General features: G+C 36.7%; 2 protein-coding genes across 2 annotated transcripts in view; both read right to left on the reverse strand.

Moving 5' to 3' along the window:
- The window catches only part of LOC111673279 (tissue alpha-L-fucosidase-like), a 16,171-nt gene extending 10,023 nt beyond the window's left edge, over positions 1–6,148 (reverse strand). Inside the window, exon 1 of the mRNA XM_023431002.2 lies at positions 5,541–6,148. Within this exon, the coding sequence (XP_023286770.1) occupies positions 5,541–5,914 (374 nt within the window). The 5' untranslated portion in view covers positions 5,915–6,148. The remainder of the gene's footprint in view (positions 1–5,540) is intronic.
- Positions 6,149–6,671: 523 nt separating this feature from the next.
- zbtb8b (zinc finger and BTB domain containing 8B) lies at positions 6,672–10,394 on the reverse strand. The gene is made up of 5 exons (XM_023431007.2): positions 10,287–10,394; positions 9,607–9,799; positions 8,471–9,386; positions 8,124–8,302; positions 6,672–7,422 (listed from the first exon to the last, which is right to left on the reverse strand). The coding sequence occupies exons 2-5, from the start codon at positions 9,778–9,780 to the stop codon at positions 7,108–7,110; spliced, it is 1,584 nt and encodes a 527-aa protein (XP_023286775.1). The 5' UTR covers positions 9,781–9,799; positions 10,287–10,394; the 3' UTR covers positions 6,672–7,107.
- Positions 10,395–14,025: the final 3,631 nt, after the last annotated feature.

The following is a 14,025-nucleotide window of genomic DNA, read 5'->3' on the forward strand; positions in this document are numbered from 1 at the left end:
CTCACTATTCCATGACGTTTTTATACCTCACTATACCATGACGTTTTATGCCTTACTATACTATGATGTTTTATGACTTACTATACTACGACATTATTTGATGTTTTTATGCCTTACTATAGTATGACACTTTTTGACATTTTATGACTTACTATACTATGACGTTTTATGCCTTCCTATACTATGGCATTTTTATGCCATACTATACTATGACGTTGTTTTACGTTTTCATGCCTTAATGTAGTATGACCTTTTTTGACATTTTATGCCTTACTATACTATGATGTTTTTTTTAAAATTTTTATGCTTTATTATATTATGACATTTTTTGACGTTTTATGACTTACTATACTATGTCATTTTATGCCTTACTATACTATGACGTTTTTTGACGTTTTATGACTTACTATACTATGATGTTTTACGCCTTACTATACTATGCCATTATTATGCCTTACTATACTATGACTTTTTTGACATTTTATGCCTTACTATACTCTGACGTTTTATGACTTACTATACTATGGCGTGTTTATGCCTTACTATACTATGACATTATTTGACGTTTTTATGCCTTACTAAAGTATAACGTTTTCATGACTTTTTATGCCTTAATATACTATGCTGTTTTTATACCTCACTATACTATGACGTTTATGCCTTACTATACTATGACATTATTTGATGTTTTTATGCCTTACTATAGTATGACATTTTTTTAAATTTTATACCTTCCTATACTATGACATTATTTGATGTTTTTATGCCTTACTAAAGTATAACGTTTTCATGACTTTTTATGCCTTAATATACTATGCCGTTTTTATACCTCACTATACCATGACGTTTTATGCCTTACTATACTATGACGTTTTATGACTTACTATACTATGGCGTGTTTATGCCTTACTATACTATGATGTATTTTGACGTTTTATGCCTTATTGTACTAAGACGGTTTTTGAAATTTTATACCTTCCTATACTATGACCTTTTTTGACGTTTTATGACTTACTATACTATGACATTTTATGCCTTACTATACTATGACGTTTTATGACTTACTATACTATGGCGTGTTTATGCCTTACTATACTATGATGTATTTTGACATTTTATGCCTTATTGTACTAGGATGGTTTTTGAAATTTTATACCTTCCTATACTATGACATTATTTGATGTTTTTATGCCTTACTAAAGTATAACGTTTTCATGACTTTTTATGCCTTAATATACTATGCCGTTTTTATACCTCACTATACCATGACGTTTTATGCCTTACTATACTATGACGTTTTATGACTTACTATACTAAGACATTATTTGATGTTTTTATGCCTTACTATAGTATGACACTTTTTTACATTTTATGCCTTACTATACTATGATGGTTTTTTTTACATTTTATGCCTTACTATACTATGACGTTTTTTGACGTTTTATGACTTATTATACTATGACATTTTATGCCTTACTATACTATGACGCTTTTTGACGTTTTATGACTTACTATACTATGACGTTTTATGACTTACTATACTATGGCGTGTTTATGCCTTACTATACTATGACATTATTTGACGTTTTTATGCCTTACTAAAGTATAACGTTTTCATGACTTTTTATACCTCACTATACTATGACGTTTATGCCTTACTATACTATGACGTTATTTGATGTTTTTATGCCTTATTATAGTATGACATTTTTTTAAATTTTATGCCTTACTATACTATGACATTTTATGCCTTACTATAGTATGACATTTTTTTACATTTTATGCCTTACTATACTATGACGTTTTTTCATGTTTTTATGACTTACTATGTCGTTTTTATGCCTCACTATACTATGACATTTTTTGACATTTTGCGCCTTACTATACTATGACGTTTTATGACTTACTATACTATGACATTACTTGATGTTTTTATGCCTTACTGTAGTATGAGGTTTTTTGATGTTTTTATGCCTTACTATACTATGACATTTTATGCCTTACTATACTATGATGTTTTTTTGACATTTTATGCCTTACTATAGTATGACATTTTATGCCTTCCTATACTATGATGGTTTTTTTTACATTTTTATGCCCTACTATAGTATGACGTTTTTTGATGTTTTATGACTTACTATACTATGACGTTTTATGCCTTCCTATACTATGGCATTTTTATGACATACTATACTATAACGTTTTCATGACTTTTTATGCCTCAATATACTATTCTGTTTTTATACCTCACTATACTATGACGTTTTATGCCTTACTATACTACGACTTTATTTGATGTTTTTATGCCTTACTGTAATGTGACGTCTTTTGAAGTTCTATGTGTTACTATTTTATGACATTTTTTTACATTTTTATGCCTTACTATACTATGATTTTTTTTTTTACATTTTTATGCTTTATTATATTATGAAGTTTTTTGATGTTTTATGACTTACTATACTATGACATTTTATGCCTTACTATACTATGTCGTTTTTAGGCCTTACTATACTATGACGTTGTTTGACGTTTTATGCCTTACTATATTATGACATTTTATGACTTACTATACTACGACATTATATGATGTTTTTATGCCTTACTATACTATGATATCTTATGTTCTACTATACTATAACGTTTTTTGATATTTTATGACTTACTATACTATGACATTTTTTGCCTTACTATACTATGTCGTTTTTAGGCCTTACTATACTATGACTTTTTTTGACATTTTATGCCTTACTACTATGACGTTGTTTGCCGTTTTATGCCTTACTATATTATGACATTTTATGACTTACTATACTACGACATTATATGATGTTTTTATGCCTTACTATACTATGATATTTTATGTCTTACAATACTATGATTTTTTTTTTTTACATTTTTATGCCTTACTATATTATGACATTTTTTGACGTTTTATGACTTACTGTACTGTGACGTCTTTTAAAGTTTCATGCCTTTCTATTCTATGACATTTTTTTACATTTTATGCCTTACTATATTATGACATTATTTGATGTTTTTATGCCTTACTATCTTTTGATCATTTATTTTTTACATTTTATGCCTTACTATACTATGACATTTTCTGACTTACTATACTATGACGTTTTATGCCTTACTATACTATGACCTTTCTTTTACGTTTTCATGCCTTAATGTAGTTGACATTTTTTGACGTTTTATGCCTTACTATACTATGGAATTTTTATGCCTCACTATACGATGTCGTTTTTATGACTTACTATACTATGACGTTTTTTGACGATTTATGCCTTATTATACTATGTCGTTTTTATGCCCTACTAATATATTATGACTTTTTTTGACAATTTATGCCTTACTATACTATGACGTTTTATGCCTTACTATACTATGACTTTTTTTGACATTTTATGCCTTACTATACTATGACGTTTTATGACTTACTATACAATGATATTTTATGCTTTACTATATTATGATGTTTTTTTACATTTTTATGACTTACTTTATTATGACGTTTTTTGACGTTTTATGACTTACTATAGTACGATATTCTATGCCTTACTGTACTGTGACGTCTTTTGAAGTTTTATGCCTTACTATTGTATGACATTTTTTTACGTTTTATGCCTTACTAAACTATGACGTTTTTTGACGTTTTATGACTTACTATACTATGACATTATTTGATGTTTTTATGCCTTACTATAGTATGACATTTTTTTACATTTTATGCCTTACTATATTATGACATTTTATGCCTTACTATACTATGACCTTTTTTGACGTTTTATGACTTACTATACTATGGAGTTTTTATGCCTTACTATACTATGCCATTTTTATGCCTTACTATACTATGACTTTTTTTGACATTTTATGCCTTACTATACTATGACGTTTTATGACTTACTATACTACGACATTATTTCATGTTTTTATGCCTTACTGTACTGTGACGTCTTGTGAAGTTCTATGTCTTACTCTTGTATGACATTTTTTTACATTTTGTATGCCTTACTATATTATGACGTTTTTGACGTTTTTTGCTTTACTATACTATGATATTCTATGCCTTACTATACTATGACGTTTTATGACTTACTATACTATGACGTTTTATGACTTACTATACTACGACATTATTTGATGTTTTTATGCCTTACTATAGTATGATGTTTTTTTTTACATTTTATGACCTTTTTTGACGTTTTATGACTTACTATACTATGACTTTTTATGCCTCACTATACTATGTCGTTTTTATGCCTTATCATACTGACTTTTTTTGACATTTTATGCCTTACTATACTATGATATTTTATGCCTTACTACACTATGTTGTTTTTATGCTTTTCTATACTATGACTTTTTTTGACGTTTTATGACTTACTATACTATGACGTTTTATGACTTACTATACTACGACATTATTTGATGTTTTTATGCCTTACTGTACTGTGACGTCTTCTGAAGTTCTATGTCTTACTCTTGTATGACATTTTTTTACATTTTGTATGCCTTACTATATTATGACGTTTTTGACATTTTATGCCTTACTATACTATGATGTTTTTTTCACATTTTTATGCCTTACTATATTATGACGTTTTTTGCTTTACTATACTATGATATTCTATGCTTTACTATACTATGACATTTTATGCCTTACTATACTATGACCTTTTTTTGACATTTTATGCCTTACTATACTATAACATTATTCGATGTTTTTATGCCTTACTGTACTGTGAATTTTTTACAACATTTTATGCGACAACATACTATGACTTTTTTATGGCTTCCTGTACTATAACTTTTTATATCTTACTATACTATGTCTGCTTTTATACTTTACTATACTATGAATTTTTTTTAAACCTTACTATGGTATGACTTTTTTATGACTTAGTATACTATGACTTTTTATGTCTTAGTATGTTTTATCAAAACACCATATTTATTAAAATTGTATTTGTTTGTACATGTTTTACTTATTTTTTCTTATTAAATCTATCTATCTATCTATCTATCTATACAATATGAACATGTACTGACAGGCTTTGGGGTGGATAAATATTTATGTTACATACGTCTATAATATAAACAGACATACTAAAATACATGTTTCTTTTAGCTAGACATATATGTCGATATTGTTCCAATTTCTAACAGGTTTCATGCGTAATTTTTTTTTTACATATATATAGGCTATACTGTAAATACATACACGATTTACTTCACATGTAGCCTTCATATATTTCATATATGGAAATTCAACACATGTACCCAAATCACCTTTGCGTATGGGCGTTCCTGAATGCGAACTCAGATCTTAAATGTTAATAAAACGTTTGGTTGACGGCATTTAAAAGCTCTCTACCTTTTGAAGGGGTGGCGGGGTTGTGGCGTCCCTACCAATGTTGAGACCAAACCTACGCCCTTGCTCACATGGGAAGGGAATACAGCAGGTTTATGCACATTTTTTTGCACAAAGTCAATGTGTGGCTACCAGGAAGAGATTGAGATGAGGACCATACCTGGCACCTGATGCTTTGAATATTTTTGCCCATGTATCCGGGTTGAAGAATTCCGCGTGAAACTCTGTCGCAAAATCCGCGTATTTAAAACCTGGCGGGTAGTTTTTCTGCATAAACTCAACAAACTCTGCGCGCTTTGCGGACTGCCACCAGTACCAGAACCACTCACTATACTGGCCGAAGCCGGGGACTGAGAAGACCCCCCAGTGGACGAAAATCCCGACCTTCGCCTCGTCGAACCACTGGGGCAGGGGTCTTGCATCCAGACTGTCCCAGTTTGGTGCGTAGCGCTTTCCGCATCCAGGTCCAATCAAAAGAAGAGTAATTACACTTAGTAGTGAAATAATGTATGAAGGTCGCATTTGAAGTAACATGATTACTTGTGAGGAAGGTTATAGTTCAAGGGCGATTTAGAAGATCTTGCTTGCAGCTCCTTGTCAGTCGCCTCAGGTGGGCCTACCTATGTCTTCAGCATGCAGGCTACCTGTACCATCCATATGCTGTTGGGTACAGGGAAACTGGTAGTGTATTTAAAACCCAATTTCCAATCCGGTCCCTACACCCTCCCATTCAGTAACAAGTAACTTTGTAGAGTCACCCTCGCGGCTTTTGAGGCTGTCTTACCTAAGTGGGAGGGTATAAATACACCTGAAAGCTATGGGACAGCCTCACCTTTCTCCAGTGGAAACAGGAAATTCGTTGCTACCCATAATACCTCTGAAAGGTTATATAATTAAATAAATGCTCATAAATAATGTTCAAATGTAAAACATCATCTTATACACAGCATTGACAAAAATGTAGGCTTAAGTGTATGTGCAAGGACATGACATGACTCATGGCATAGTGAGCCTGTGAAAAGAAAATTATTATCTGAATGAATAGATTAATTAATTAAAAAAAAAACACTCCCATGCTCCACGGGAACGCGCAAACGGTGTGAGTGGGTAGAATTTTTCCTGTTGACGGTTCAACCACTAGAGGGCGTCAAACAACACTTTTTGTGTCACAATACTGGTTCCTCACCTGATGCAAATCTACTGGATGTCAAGCAGCAGGGAAATCAACTTGCCTCGAGATTCACAAATCTCTGACTGGCAAATGCACATGAATACACAGAAATGTACACTGTTATACATACGACACATTTATTTTAACAATATCCACAGTGGCCCAATCACAACCACAAAGCTCATTATTTCTATGGCCTGTAATCTGGAATAAACTGTAATCATAACATACTACAGTTTTGACAGAAACATTCTCTTTATGTACAAAGCATACAGGCAAATTTGGATTCATCAACTGTGCAAAGATGGGCAGGCAAATAAAGGCCACGTTTATGAATTTAAAAAAACAAACAAACAAACAGACAAACAACACTGAATCTATTTGCTGTCAAGCAAATCACAGGGGCACTATTATCTCCAACAGTTAAAAGGAATCATTCTGTGGTTACAAACAAATGAACAAATAAGTTCATTTTACAGTAATAATTTAGCATCAATAATAGTATGGCCACAGTGTGTAAGTGGTGGTTTTCTTTAGAGTACAGTGGGCTACAGATTCACAGTGTGTGACCTACATCAGTGCAGACAGCCAGCTGCCTTTCGAGCATCTGTTTTTCTACCAAGTCTTCCACTCTGCCAACCTCCACCTCATCCACGTCGTCCATAAAACTGGACCAATCTGTACCCCCATCTGCACGTTCCATGGGCTCTGGTTGGTTGGCAGGGTGAACAGGGGCAGAATCATCATGAGTGGTGGTCACGCAGTTGCAGCTGTCACAAATGCCAAAGCGTCTGAGTCCTGGTGAAACACTGGATCCAGTGAAGGTTCGCCTGCAGCTCTTACAAGACACTGGCCAGTAGTGTCTGTGGACCTGCCGATGGCCAACACAGAGAGAAAGACAGCTGTATGTGAATGATTTTGGAGAGGCAACAATAACTTTTAGATTATTATACAGTAAGTGAAGAATAACAATACAGGAAACAAAAGATTTACTGCTCTTATTGTGCTTATTTCATTCCAGATAAAACACAAACAACAGGGAAGAAAGAACTGAATTTAACTGCACTCAATTAAAGAGTGAGATGGGTAATTAGTGTTTACAGTGAACTGATAGCAATTACTGGCTTAAAGTTTTGTACAAACCATTATATCTTGAATATCAATTAAACACTGAACAATCCTTTTCAAGAACACATTTTAAATCTTTAACAAGTCAATTCATTTTTTTCTGTACAAGGACTGCCAATATAAATGTTATTGTGGTTGAACAACAACAAATATGTTTGTTTTTTAAAACCTTTAATTAACCTGGGGTAGGTTCACTGAGCATAATTACTCTTATCCATAAATTCCCTGCTCTTCTTAAATAACTTCAAAGATTCACATCTGGAAAACAGTCACATCTTTTTCTTCATTCCTCAGTAATTTAAAGTAATGGTTGCTCACATTGTAATACAACTTATAATTTCGCCTATGAATCAAAACCAAGCTGAAGATGATGTAATATAATTTTTTTCAGATTTTTCTGCAGTCACAGCTACACTGTGAGTTCTTACTGTACTGAGTTCTTACACTGAGGGCATGGCTGCGAAGATGCTCCTGTCTTGTGAACCTCTTGCCACACATGGGACAAGGGAAGGGCCTCTCTCCTGTGTGACAGCGGATGTGTCTCTTCATGATGCCCTTCTGCTTGGCAGTGTACGGGCAGAAAGGGCACTTGTGGAGTTTCACTGGCACTACCAAGCCATCGCCTGTAGGGGGAGAGAGAAGCAAACTGTTCAAAGCTACCCAACTAGGACAATTCTGCAAAATGTGTAGCCTTACTTTTCCGCTTGGGAATTTAGTGAATGCAACAGTGTAAGTTTAAAAGATGTTTTTTTTTAAGCCTTCTGGAAAATACGTCACCCTAGGCCATTTACCTGTGTCCTCTCCAAGCCAGTCAGACTGGATCTCCATGATAGATGATCCCACAAATCCCAAACTTTCATCCATTCTGCCTCCACCTGTGCTGCTACCAAGTCCTTGGTTAAAGCGCTGCCCCACTCTTTCCCCCAGAGGACTAGGGCCTTCACCTCTAGCCAGCATCTCCATCAGCTGCCGGGCATTAAAAGAAGGGCTGTATCCCAGGGGGGAGCGTTCGTTGGAGGGAGAGGGACTAGGGGGAAGTAGCCTGCTATGATGAGAATTATGCAGAGAGGGCCCAGGATACGAGGCAAGGTCTTTGGTGTCAGGGGACTCCATAAGCTCCTCATCAGGGTCGTACTCTATCTTGGGATTCACTAACTCTGGAGTCAAAGTAGAGGATGAGGAGGATGAGAGGTTTGTCTGATCCATGTGTCCCTTCTGTCCTTCACTCCCAGATGTAAACTCCTCCCTGGAATGATAGTCGCTGTCAATGTCTCTGCTGGTGCCTGGAGGGGTGGCAACAGGGATAGACAAGGGGGTTCTAGCTGATGTCACAGACTCCGGACCTAGACCCGACCCTCTATCCGCCTCTGCAACCTGTGAACGAGGCTCTGCAGCCACCGAACCATTGGAGATTGCCACTGCTGAAGAGCCGCTGTCTGCAGGACCCATCCCTCCTTCCTGTGCCTGGTCCTCCTTCTCTGTGTTCCTCTCCTTCTCCTTGTTGCATATTTCCAAAGATGAGCGGATGTATCCTTTACAGAAGTTCACCAGATCTGTCATCTGCAGGTAACTGGCTGCTGACATTACCTCAATGACGTTGCTTCTGTTTAGGGCCAAACGGCCAGAGTAGAGGAAGTCCAGGATAATTGAGAAAGCATCAGCTGTTACAATGTCCAGCGATGCGGTGCTGTAGCGTTGGCCATTGTCCTGAGAAGAGATATATTATACAAAAAATCAGGGCCTGATTTCTTAGCTGCTTTAACAAAAAATCATCTGCCTATTTAATAATTCAAGGCATAAAAGTTCTTCTTCTCCTCAATCTTCACCAATTCATGACATTTGTTTCTAAGAAGTCATGCCCAACACTTTTCCCCCCACTACCAAGGAAAATAAAACTGTCGAAGGCACTGATGTCAGCTTCTCTCACCTGCAGATAGTGAACCAGAAGAGCCCGGAAATATCCACTCCCAGCAAACAACACATTACGATGGGCCTTGAAGACACGGCCCTCAACAAGGATGCTGCAGTCACAGAAGAAGTCCCGCTTGCGCTGCTCATTGAGCTCAAACAGCAGTTTTGGTAGGTAGCAGGGCACTTCCATGTCTACACCCCAGTGAACCCTGACAGAGAGAGGAGAGAGAAGGGTGTGTCACTTTAAACAGGGAAGAACATGTTGATATTGGACTTTTGGGTTCTGTTTATATCTTTCATTTAAAATTAACTACACACTCTATAATCTTGTGTGACACTTGACTTCAAATGTATTGTTAAGGAGGCAATGGAGTATGGTACAGGCTAATTGTTGTGTTTTAATCACTGAGGTTAGGCAACGTTTAATATGATAAAACATTTATTGTCTTTTAGGTTGCCGAGACTTAAATATGCAGAATTCAGACAAATAAGCATATGGTTGACAGCGGTAGTAAAAAGAGGAGGCTAGAACTAAACATCCCTACTTTGTTTACTTACATGCTAGCTTGTGTTGGTAGCGCCGAGTAGCTAGCGTTAGTTATATATTGAAAACAGATTACTAATTACACACACTGCACTTTACGAAGAATATTGATACACAGTGAGGTTAAAAAAAAAGACATATTATGGCCTCACCTGTAAAATTACGCGTGAGAACGTCACAAAACCTTTATTATAGCACAAAAATATGGATTAACAAGGGTCATTATCCTGTGTTGACGTTAGCAAACAACTTCCGCTTTCTTCTTCTTCTCAAAGTTTACTGGTGGATTGCAAATAGTCCTGTGGTGCGTATCGCCACCTACTGTACAAGAGAGTGTAACACCATGTCATTTTACCCTGTTGCAGTCCTCATCCTACACACCACCTTCTTCTTACCCTGTGCTGTTCTTTTTGGTAAATTCTAGGTTTGATACCAAGTAAGATCTTTTGTGTCAAAGTGCTCTTCAGCAATCAGCAGATTTCTTATGTGAATTACTGACTTATGACAGTGTTATGAAACCAATTTGTTGATTTTCAACAAGAATACTTTTATAGGACTGTTAAAGTATTTTTGATATGATGTCTGTTCTTTGAAATCATGGCATAACCCTTCTACATGTCAATATTGATTGTACACAACATTGAATGATTAATTAATTTAAATTTGAATTTAACATAGACTTCTATCTTGTGAAGTATTCACTAAATGTCATAGTGCCAGCTTTCATTTACTGCAGAATAATATTTTTAGTCCTGTCTCATTCTCCTGTGGGTACTCTTGTCCTCTGGGGTGGTTGTTCCTTAGTTGGTGGTTGCAAGACACTGATGAAAATTAATTGCATCACATAATTGATGTGAGACATTATTTTAGATGCTGTTCCACTCAACTGTGATCAATAAAACAAAAATTAAGGCATAAAATAACAAAATTTACACAAGCACTATTTGGAGGTGGCTGAGTGCAGTCACACTGCTGTAATCCCACTGTGCATCTCTATAACAGGGACAAACATGTAAAAATTAACCTCCAAAATAACCTTCAGTGAACCACATTGACAGGTGTCCACCTGGACTTGACAAAAATGACATTTTCACCATAGAGACGGATTAATTTAGAAGATATAAGAATAGAGAAGAGATCCATTTAGAGTGGAGAAATATTAAATACTGCATTTATTTGTAATGTGATAAAAAAAAAAGACATTATACAGACTTGTTAAAATTGTAACACTTGTCTCATGTGACTTTTTTTCCACTTCAGAGCAGTTTAAAATAATAATAAATATAATTTATAAATAATTTTTCTTCACTTTCTTCACACAAGGGAGACAGTGGAACTTTTGTTGAGTAGCGGCAACAGCAGCCTCCCTGACCGCAAGGGGTGACAACTCAAGCCACGGCCACATACAGCTAGTGACTTACCCACCCATGTGAGACGGTAAGTCACATGTTGATACAGTCTAGTCGCTGCTATTATGTGGCTTTGCTCTGTTGATGACCAGCTAAGATTCAAAAACAGTCTGAGGGCTGGTTGTCTGGAACTTTTCTCTGTTGATCACCAGCCAGGTTACATGTGGACGAGATGTCAAGCTAACGAACAACTGTACCAATGAATTACACGATTCACCAGAAAGTCTGATAAATAAATGCGGTATTAGTGCTAACATTATCATAAAAAATAAACCTGTTCATGTTTGACTGAGAGTTGATTTGTGTAACTTTGTGTTATGTTTGCTTTCACTGAATAAAACTCAAACATTAGTTTACTTTTTGGAGCATTCAAACAGTAGGATATTAAATTGCAGCCACGGACAGAAATAAGAGAAAAATCTAATTTCCACACCAAACTTCAGCACGGTAATCAGCGCATAATAAAAACCAGTGTTAGTTGCGTTAGCAGTCTAGTAAAGCAGATGCCATCTCTGAGTCTATTCTGAAACCCAGTTATTGCTTTGAGTCTTTTCATCCTGTTATTGTTGGACCAAGGGTTATTCTTGTTTTGCTCCACGGTTTCTCACTTTCTGTTTCTGGCCTGTTGACCCTCTGCCAGTCTTACTCTTTTCTTCATAGTTGTACTTTGCTCTGGTAGGTGGTGGCTCTTCCATTTTCCCCGACATGTTTGTTGTGGTAACCTTCATTTTGTTCTTTTTATGTTTTATGGTGGCTGGCAGACTATGAAGTGATTCACTACTGCCACCTACCGCTTTAGAGTATGTCATTGATGTCTTTGTTTTTCGTATGAACCTTTGTTCACACCTTGTTGCTTAGGGATACAGATATGATGGTATCTCTTAGCTGGCACATCCGGAAAATGGTCTTACCTGACCATTTTAGAAAAAGTAGGCTTTAGCTGCCAAAACCAAAGTAGCAACATTGCTTTGGTACAGTATTTAAGAATTTACTTTTTGTACATTTAAATGTCCCATAGTCTTGTTTTAACTACTATAAATTGACTTTTTTTAAAAACTATAAAAAATATTGAGTTATGTCTACCGTTTTCCATTGCAGAAGCTCATCCATAGTAATGATGATAATGATGATGATGGTAATGTTTTGGGGGAACAACCTCAAAGTGTTGCACAACTGCTACCAAGTCCAGCATGTTGCTGCACGACCACAGACGGCACACGCTTGCCCACAACGTCTACTCAAAAATACTTGTTTATTTGCCTTGAATCTAAGAGAGAAAATAGTTCCTTTTTTATTTTTGGACATAGCAAGGGTAAACAAGTAGTTCCTTAAGGACTGCGCCACACCCTCTCAGCATAATCCACAACTCTTAGAAGTGTTTTTTACACTGATGGGTGCCGACCAGGCGTCTTATTTGTTTCAGATATTTTCCCATGGCAAACAGGGTGAATACAAAGGCTTCGTGGTGGCCTGGAGAAACCACAGAGTAGGCGTACATGAGCCTCCATACTCACCCTCTTTTGAAAATGAAATTTACGGCACCTCATAAAAAGTCGATTCACGCTTATAAGCACTAAATATAAACTAGTATAAACCAGCAGCGTTTGACAGTCCTTGTAAACTTGACCTGATGGAGCGTTGTGTCCGGCTACAGGCGGGCCAACCGCCGGTTGACCCTGCTGCCCAGCCCTAACACGAGTCTGTCCCAAAACAAAGCTGAAATGGTTTCAACTCTGAGGTAGCGTTAGTTCCTGACCTTCTTCTCACTCTGACTCAGGGAAACAAAAAGCCTTTGTTTTGGTCATGTGTTGACATAAGGGCAGGAAACTCCCTCTCCACAGACCTTTCACAGCCAAGCCATCACACTGGAGTTTCTACAATACTGCCCTAACTGTATAGCAGCTTAATGCTGATTTACACCCAGCAACCCTTTAGGAACAAATAATATTCATGATTTATCACTGGGTTAGGTTTACGCCTATGATTACGATGACGTATGATTTACTGAACGAAGCTCATTCGAAAAAGTAAATAGATGTAGCAGTGGCTGTTATGTAAGACTACATGTAGATCTGAGTCCTCACTCATTGTGTGTGCTAGCCACTCCAAGACCCATGGCTGGCACAGAGGGCTCCAGCAGCACCCCTCTGAGTCCCTGTGGTCTGCGCCTCAGCACATAACAGCCACTTAGGCCGGCATTTTCCCAGGCTGAGACAACACACCACGGTGGCAGCGCGAGCCACAGAGAGGGCCTGATTAAAGAGTAGGGACAATGGAGGGAGAGAGAGCCGGGGACCGTGGTGGCATTTTCCATCTCTGCCGCTGTCTCCTGGGGGGACCAACTATGTGCCGTGAAACGTTTGAATTATCCCAGAATCTCTGGAATTCAGACAGAGGCACCGCGGAGAGGACCCTCGACCGGGGATCAAAGAGCTTTGAGAGGAGTGCGGTGGACTGGTGGTGAAGCCGAGTACATAGGGGA

The sequence above is a fragment of the Seriola lalandi genome, unplaced genomic scaffold (assembly GCF_002814215.2).
Source record: "Seriola lalandi dorsalis isolate HSWRI2012SDOR001 ecotype SW California unplaced genomic scaffold, Sedor1 jcf7180002054916, whole genome shotgun sequence".
NCBI classification, from domain to species: Eukaryota; Metazoa; Chordata; class Actinopteri; order Carangiformes; family Carangidae; genus Seriola; species Seriola lalandi.

What these genes read in the sequence shown, in the direction of transcription:
- zbtb8b (XM_023431007.2), bottom strand. Translation starts at nt 9,780, where the DNA reads ATGGAAGTGCCCTGCTACCTACCAAAACTGCTGTTTGAGCTCAATGAG. An exon ending in CTGGCTTGGAGAGGACACAG is followed by an intron (nt 8,303 to 8,470) that starts GTAAATGGCCTA and finishes CTCCCCCTACAG; the next exon opens with GCGATGGCTTGGTAGTGCCA. An exon ending in TTCGCAGCCATGCCCTCAGT is followed by an intron (nt 7,423 to 8,123) that starts GTAAGAACTCAG and finishes GGCCATCGGCAG; the next exon opens with GTCCACAGACACTACTGGCC.